General features: G+C 44.4%; 1 protein-coding gene across 2 annotated transcripts; it reads right to left on the bottom strand.

Annotated features, from left to right (window-relative positions):
• Positions 1–848: 848 nt before the first annotated feature.
• On the bottom strand, positions 849–7,333 carry LOC142996974 (PRELI domain-containing protein 1, mitochondrial-like). 2 transcript variants are annotated; one of them, XM_076148110.1, is made up of 6 exons: positions 7,232–7,333; positions 6,251–6,468; positions 5,882–6,107; positions 5,592–5,705; positions 5,108–5,186; positions 849–2,174 (listed from the first exon to the last, which is right to left on the bottom strand). In XM_076148110.1, the coding sequence occupies exons 2-6, from the start codon at positions 6,340–6,342 to the stop codon at positions 2,032–2,034; spliced, it is 654 nt and encodes a 217-aa protein (XP_076004225.1). In that variant the 5' UTR covers positions 6,343–6,468; positions 7,232–7,333; the 3' UTR covers positions 849–2,031. The 2 variants fall into 2 exon arrangements, with proteins under 2 accessions (XP_076004225.1, XP_076004226.1); XM_076148111.1 differs by having other exon boundaries at positions 7,227–7,333.
• Between the last annotated feature and the right edge of the window lie 1,096 nt (positions 7,334–8,429).

Raw genomic sequence — 8,429 nt, forward strand, 5'->3', positions numbered from 1 at the left:
TCCTCTCCCAGTCTTCCAGTGGTTAAAGATCCGACTTCCGTGAGATATTATTCCTGCCAAATAAGTCACTTTGATGATCCACACCTTCCGCGCAGAAAGATTACGTACATCTCCATATGTAATTTGCAGATGAATAGCTTTAACCACATAGGTTTAGGTCAACAGCCCTCTTTTAGACTCCAGCCTACCCCACCTGTTTTGTTTTCCCGTCCTTTCTTTTTCTTTCCCCGTCTTTGCGTCGTGTGTTGCCGGTCTGTAGAGCGAGCGACGCGCGGGTGTGCAGCTCAGTCGGAGGCCGCAGAGAGGAGAGGGGGGCGAGCTGGCTGGGAGAGGGAGGGGGGGCGGGGGGGGGAGGTCGAGACGGGGTGATGGCTCAGGCTAACAAACTGTGCATAGTAGGGAGAGTTCTGTGCCAGAGACCTGTGAATATGTTCCTTTTAGCGGATGTTGTAATATGCATTCAGAAGATGTGTTATATAAGTTCCATTTTTGTTCTGTGTGTGTGTGTGTGAGCGCGCGTATACAAGTACCTGGTGCTAGCTATATTTAGCAAACACTTGGAGGTATTGTGTATTCTCTCATTGTAATATAATTAAAATGTTTTATAAATACGGGCGTCCCGGCCTGGTTATTGCCCCGGAGCAGAGTTTTGACGGGGACGTGACAAAGTGAAGCGAACACAGAAGTGGAGCCGCTACGCCTCCCCAGGACTTCCTGTTGTTTGGGTTAGAGCGGCTGTAGAACACTGACAACCGATGTGGAATATTAACAATACTCACAAGCTTTCACAAGGGAGACTTTAGACAGAAACATGACCAAACAAACAAACAACAAAGAAGAGGCTGAAAGAAGCTATAGATGGACTTTTATTTGTTTAAATGACTTTCTAAAAAAAAGCTTTACAGTCGGCAAAGAAGCTCCATGGCTCACGTTCCATAAGGATCCATTCCTTCTACGGGCTACACATGGATTACACACCTTGTAAGTGAATTGCAACTATTGGCAAAACTGCTCTGACTTAACTTTTAGTGGCCTCGCTCAGCCTTAATTCTCTCTAAAATCATTACATTTGGTGATAACGGTAGGTTATCACTGTTTCTAAATCCAGTTTTGTTTCAAGTTAACCTATAGACTTCATATTACAACTGCTCTTATACATCACACACACATACACACACACTATAATGTAAACATGATTCAAGTATTGCAGTTACAGAATCCATTCACTTCCATCTAAACAGGGAATGCTATGTCTGAAATGAGGTTTAGTAAAGGAGAACATGACTGATCTTTACAGCCGTATTCCATGTGAGCTTATGATATGCAAACGTCCCTTTGGTATCTGGACCGTCTCCTCTTAAGCAGAAGCCTTACAGACGGCAAAAACCAAGAGCACCTGTCTGCACAACGCTGTCCGTTTGATTTGTTTGCATGTACCGGGAGCACAGTCACGTGTTTGATATCGGTACGCTTGTTACAGGTATATAAATATAAGAGTCCCCATATTTGCCCGTTCAAATTAGAACCCTCGCCTATTCTGAAGTGAAACTCAAACTTCAAAAGTCACAGTTTAGTCATCAAAGCCTTAAAAGCTTGACCAGATGCACAGAATGCCCACTGCCTTTGCCACGTATTGTAAGAAAAATAATTCTACGTAAAGATTTTTGAATCTACAATGATTCAATAGTGTATCTGGATTAAAATATTGAAGAAGTTTTGCATTTCCACATGCATAAAGAGCCGGTCAGTGTCTGGAAGCTTTAACAAGAAGCAACAAGTGGCATACAAAGGCTCAGGACCTGAGATTGACTGAAGGATGGGAGGGACAAAGAGGACGAGGGGAAGAGTTGGAGCTGCAGAAGGACCTCAGCCGACCCCACACAGGCTGGAATGAACAGCTCTCCATGCAGATTCACAGAGGGGGGACGACAGTCGGCCGGCTTCATTCCAGCATAACCTCATTGTAGTCCAGAGCATCCAAAGGCATCGTGCTGTGTTTCATGCGGTCCCCTGTGTGTGTGTGTGTGTTTGTCAGACGTACTGCTGGGGTTTCTGCGGGACAGCCGCCACCGAGGCCAGCGTCTTGGCCTTCTCGGTAGCGGCCAACGCTGCCTCCTTGGCCTTCTCCGACGCGTCCTTCACCGTGTCCCTGAGCAGCGGCTGGCGTGTCTCTCCTGTGAGGCCGAGGAGAGACAAGAGACAAGTGTGAGGACGACTGGGGAACAATCACACACACTGGTGCAAACTTGATGTTTATGTACACAGTTTAAATGACTAATGACCTAAGGAAAGAACACACACTCTTCCATCTGACCTGCTGGATTCAGAGATCCTGAAAACCTCAAAAATGAACCCAGACACATTTCTCAATATCGCATCGCAGCAAAGCAAGACGGTTACAGTCATGATCAGCAGATGTGACACTCATGCATACTTTTCTCACACACACACACACACACACACACTGTGGTTATTTCTCAGCCTGGGAGAGTGGCTGCTCACGTGGTGCGGCGGCCAGGCTGACGGCGACTGGGACGGGAACTGAAAACCTCAAGGGAGCCAAAAACAACAGCGGCCACAGCTGGATGATGGAGCCGCTCCTCTCCAAATGTGAACATGCACCGAGTCCTGAACTGACTCGCATCTCCTGCCTTTCCTTTCAATAACAACCATAATAGTAGTGGTCGAGGTGTTCAGGGTTGTAAGTCGGAGGCGAGATATCGGTAAAGCTTGTAGATTTCTGCAGCGGGTGTGAGTTTCCGCCCACAGGTGCTTTCACTGTGAAGAGCCACTTGTCAAGTTGTTAGGTGAACATGAGGCCAAAAGTTGTGTAGGGTGACTTTCAGAACTCCCAAACAGAACATCCCAATGGCAAAAAGTAGAGGCAGGAAATGAGCGTCTGACAAAAAGTGTTGTTTCCCTCTGGAGGAACGCCTTCCTCAACCGTAGTTTACAGTAATCAAGTTTGTCTCGCAGAGCAAATGAGCCGCTCATGATGTGCAAATACTATCAAAGAGCACGTGCACATGTGGGCTCGGAGACAAGACTGATGGTGTGTGTGTGTGTGTGTGTGTGTGCGAAAGTGTGTGTGGATGTGTTAGCTCAGCCTGGAGTAAGGAACGACATTGTAGCGATCAACCGTTAAATAGCTCAGGGGTTTCTTCTTCTCCTCCTGATTACCACTTTGTACCAGATATCCTCAAAGAGAGTGAAAACCAAAACAAATTGTGTTTTTTGTGTTTCATTATCTGGCTGCCACCTGGATTTTAAAAATAGTTTCCCTCAGATTTCCATCCACATTGTCCTTTCAGAAAACTTTCAACTTTAACTGACCACGCATGAAAATCGCTGACTCGTCTGATCTAAATCAATCCTGGTTCCCATCTTCTCAGTCGCTCTTTCCAACAAATGAAACCTAAAGCGAAAGAATCATTAAGTACTGACACGGCGTTTGGAAGCTCCTGAGAGCTGAACGAGACGACGGGGCCGGGCGGCACGCTGCGTTAGTGTCGCTGCGCTATACTGCCATACGTTGGCAGAATGCTGCAACTGACGACATTAGTGCAAGTGACAAGAGGTTTGCTTCTGCTTTACAACACGCTCGTTCTCTGGTTGCGTCATGTTGGTGTACGTGCCTCACTTGTAGGAATAGAATTTAGACTGAGATTTGTGTTTTCCGTGATCACATACTTGTAGAATTTGGGATTGAAACACAATAATGGGACAATTATGAATATGAAAGCAGCCTTTTTTGGCTTCTTGCCTTCACTTGCAGTAATGCTGGGGAGGAAAGTAGCTTCCTGCATCGATTCCACTAAACTAAACACAACCTGCCGTGACGCAAGACAAAGTTTGAAGTCACTTTTCTTGGTTTCTTGGCACACAGAACAGACACAGGGGGAATATTCTAGGGGGGGAACTGCTTCTGCTACACTGCGTGAAGCTTAAGCGCCACTCTGCTAACATACTCACCACAACGCTCAACCTGACGCCAAGTCCTGCAATGTCACCGACACAGCAGCAGTGGGACAGAATCACAAACGCCGCGTCAGCACATGAGAGAGACACACACACACACACACACACACACACACACACACACACACACACACACACACACACACACACACACACACATTGTGTGTGTCATTGGTTTCCACTGTGGATATAGTTTCCAGTGTAAAGGCACACAGGGCCTAGCCGTTACCTGGACGACTCAATCCAGCTTTTCCAATCAAGTTCAAACGAGCGCTCTAATGAAGCGAATTAATCTGATCCAGCATAACACACTCCATGTTGTATCTGTTAAGCGGCGTACACAGAAGCCCCACCCAGGCGTCGACAGAATACCAGACAAGAGAAAGCCAAATACAAAAAAGTACTAAACAGAGCGGCTGGATTGGCTCAGTCTATTTGCTTGACACACTCTACCCCTGAGCGGGCTAAACACACACACCCTGAAGCTCCAAATCAAAATACAAATGTGTACCACTAATGTTCGTTATTGAAGAGTCTTATTTTAAAGGCAGCACCTTTATTTTCTCTTGCGGTCTCACCCTGTTTCCACCAGCGGCCTATTGTAAGAGTTTGTGCCGTTGCTGTCTTGTGAGCTCGGCCTGTTCACATGACCTCATGCACATGTTTCCATTACACAAATGGGTTACAAGTGGTTTTGGTCCCAGCCTAAGTTCGTCCCTATGTTTGTCGTGTTTTCAGATCCCTCTATATTCTCAAGGTACTGAGAGACAACAAGGACCTTTGTGTGGCTTCAGATGTGGACAAACAGAGCAGAGAAACATTTTCTGCTCTGCTCGGATCGTGTTGTGCTTTGATTGGCCCCGAGGTTGAATTCATCACAGACCATCGTGAGAGTGGCTGGAGACGTTTAATGTTCCTCCTATCCAAAGCCTGGAATACTTCTGATTCCTAATTTAAAACCAGAAATAGGTCAAATAAACAGCGGCGTATGTGGCGTGTTTTTCAGTATCTCATTAAGGAAAGCTCCACTTCCTGTAATGCGCTCGGTCCTCTCCAGAAATGGTAACGTCTAAAAATAAACTGGTTTGTTTGCCCTCTTCTGGTGGCGGGCCGGTGAAAGTGTACGTACCGTGCAAGTTGGACAGTGCGTATTCCAGCCCTTTCATGGCCTTCACCTGGTTGCTCTTGAAGCGAGCCAAGCCAAACTCCTGCGAAAACACAAGAGCAGGAGTGACTTTACATGGGGAGACGTCTTAATAACAACACTTCTCTCTCTCTCTCTCCCTCTCTCTCTCTGCCTCTCTGGGATATTAGAGCGAACCCGGCATGTTCCACTACCAATAACAATACTTGGCTGACGTATTTTTGGCCTCTGCTTCCTTTCTCCTCCTCTCTTCTCGAGTCTCCCTGGTCTTTATTTTGGCATTAGCACGTAGGCTCCCACGCCTTTGCTGCCTGTTCTATATTTTGAGCTACAACGCATAATGCCTAAATAACTCAGATTACTACAGGCGGCAGGTTTCAACATATGGTGCAAATGTATACTGATGACACATTGTATTACCTTAATGACCATCAACACATTTCTTATTGTGTGTTGAGGCTGAATGTACCTGGATTGGTCTGGAGACGCCGTAAATACCCGAGGAGATCCACGCTTCTCGCTTTATTAGGGTGGAGGCCGGCTGCTCTTCTGACCCTTGGAAGACACAACGCTCCTCCACGGACTAACAGGGGAGAGAGAGGTGATAGACGTTATGGTTAAGAAGTAGACTATTGGTGAAAACTTGACAGCTACAATCAGGGCCGCAAAAAGTAAACCACTAAGGGGACATTGAGTTCAAAATGTTTGGTAGCAACGGCACGTAAATGTTGGAGTAAACACAAGCAGAGGCCGTCTCACCATGAGAGTTGTGTGGTTGAGGTTCCACGTGTAGGTAGTCAGGCTCCTGCTGACCGGGTCCACGATGGAATCCTCGATGATGTACACAGAGCGAGCGATGCCCGAGGGGAAGAACCTTTCGGCCCAGCGAGGAAGCCGATTGGTCTTCGTGAGGATGCGTCTGGAGAGAAGCCGGTGGTCCGCGGTCACCTCCCGGTACACGACGTCCTCAGTGAGAACATGGGTGCTGATGGATAAGCAAACATATTGATATGTTGGCAAGGGCAGGTAAGGACAAACCACAGCAAGAGAAGTATCAACATTCTTTGTCGTAGCGTTTAGAATGAGTATCTATGACAAAACAACCGACCCGGGAAAGCGTTTCCTTACCTGAATGGGTTGGGGTACCTCTGCCAGAACGCAGAGGCAACATGGTCCCACGTACTCCTGATGTCTGCGCTGTTACAGAAATACTTCACCATCCTTCCCTCACCAATGAGCAGAATGGCCTGAATCCAGAACCCTAAGGTCCCTTAGAACCCTCACTGCCACTTCACAAGACGGGGAAGAGCTGGGTGCTGACTCCATTCAAAACGTCTGGGAAAGCCCTGCAAGTAAACAAATCAAATGATGAACTAAAAAGGTCAATAACTGCAGGATCCTTCTGTGTATTTATAGGGAAGTGACATCATCTATGTATAGACTGTTACATTTGAACTAACTGATGCAAAAGTTTAAATATTGTCTGGAAAGCCAAATGTTGCACTTTTCTACAACAAATTGCCAATTGTATAGTTTTTGTTGAGGCCTGAGAGATGTGCAGTTTGAACAACAACCTGTATCATGGATTACTAGATTAATAGACATTGATAAAAGGTTCAAATCCCATTGATCATCTGTGTGTATGGTCATTGGCACATATTAAAATTTGTGTTGAGAAATACCAACATAATTACACAGAAACCGATCATGAAAACATCATTAGTTTCACACATATGTGCTTATTGAAGGGCTGATGTTTTGGAATGCTTTAGACAGAACTCTAAACATTGTGACATGTCCACTGCTAATGAAGTGGATATGTCACCTTGACTTATGGCTCTAGGCAGCGCAGAGCTACATATGAAAGCTTTAAGGCAATGCCCAGTACACAAACAAACGCCCGCCTCGAACTTTATGATCGTTTGCCTCAACAGTTTGACAGCCAATACAGACAGTGAGGTCGAGGGTTAGTTAGTGTGCAGAACAGCACCAGACAACGAGGTAAAGTTAGCTTGGTCTCAGCTTAAAGCTACGCGGCCGGCTGGTATTATTACATTATAATTATAAATGGTAGACTTTAAAAAACAAAACAAGCAACACACACCTTACCTGGAGTTAGAGGTAATAAATGGGAAATAAATACATCTATCCTACGGTTTGATTTGCTAATGTTTGCAAATACAGTCCGTCATGTTTACGTCACACGGGAAGTAGATGAAGAAGCAAAGGATATTACTACCGCTTATTTTCAAACTAAAGTTCCGATGAGCGGGGTTTTTTTTGTGTCGAATTTAAATATTTCTTACGTCACATATGAAGCACAAAAATATAATAAAGATTTAGTAAATAATATTTCCGTGCCATCAACAATCAAACATTTTATTTTAATGAATCGTTCATGTCTACAACACATTAAAAAGTATAAGCCATCTTTTGAATTGGCGTTTTACTCGTCGAGATAGCCAGCTATGTTTTTAAAATTGCGTTTTACTCATTGAACGGTTAATGGTCCACATCCTTGTAGCTTATCTCGCCACCCAGTGGACCAAAGGTCGAACATAAACTACGTGGCGAAACAAATTCTAAAATATGCAAATGTACAAAAAAATGAATACAATGAATACTTATCTGTGATTAGGTAATTGGATGCTATTGCATTTTGAGTCACAACAGAGAAAGTAAAATATCTGTCATAAATTCGTTCATAACAGCTATCTGAACTGGCTTAGTCGGTCAAATCCTTATTTGATAACAATGCACTTTTACTGGTAAGCACCACTATTGGTTTTACTGCACTTCTTTACTATACTTCACTATATTAAGCTATAATCAAATATTTCACGACATTTTGATATATTGCTGCTTGTTGTGTCCTTGCAGCTGTTGAAAGGCGCCTATAAATAATAATTATTGCATTATTATCATTATTAGTACGCATAGAAACAACAAACTACACAAGCAGTAATGCTAAATATTTGACCAGAAAATTACATTTAACAAATTTGACAGCCAATGTCCAGATCAGTTTCCGCTTCCAGTAAACACAAGGGTTAATTCCTCAATCCTGCACCTGACACACAATAACCTTTACACTTTTACAAGATAAGATAAGATTAGATGAAAGTTTATTATCCCGAGGGAGATAACTGTGCAACAGTTACAGTACAGTGCAGAATGAAACTAGAACGAGAAATCATCAAACTAGTGCAATAAAGAAAACGTGCAAGAGTGCATGCAGATACTAAATACAACATAATAAGTACACACAATAAGGGGTACAAAGTACATACAATCGGGGAGCAGTACA

The sequence above is a fragment of the Genypterus blacodes genome, unplaced genomic scaffold, assembly GCF_046128005.1.
Source record: "Genypterus blacodes isolate CSIRO-AG114 ecotype Tasmania unplaced genomic scaffold, CSIRO-AGI_Gbla_v1 ptg000039l_1, whole genome shotgun sequence".
Classification (NCBI taxonomy): Eukaryota; Metazoa; Chordata; class Actinopteri; order Ophidiiformes; family Ophidiidae; genus Genypterus; species Genypterus blacodes.

Excerpts from the sequence above, each read along its gene's own strand:
- LOC142996974 (XM_076148110.1), bottom strand. The coding sequence starts at position 6,342 with ATGGTGAAGTATTTCTGTAACAGCGCAGACATCAGGAGTACGTGGGAC. Across the intron at positions 5,706-5,881 it reads TCAACCACACAACTCTCATG|TCCGTGGAGGAGCGTTGTGT; the intron begins GTGAGACGGCCT and ends CTCCCCTGTTAG. Across the intron at positions 2,175-5,107 it reads CGCACTGTCCAACTTGCACG|GAGAGACACGCCAGCCGCTG; the intron begins GTACGTACACTT and ends TCGGCCTCACAG.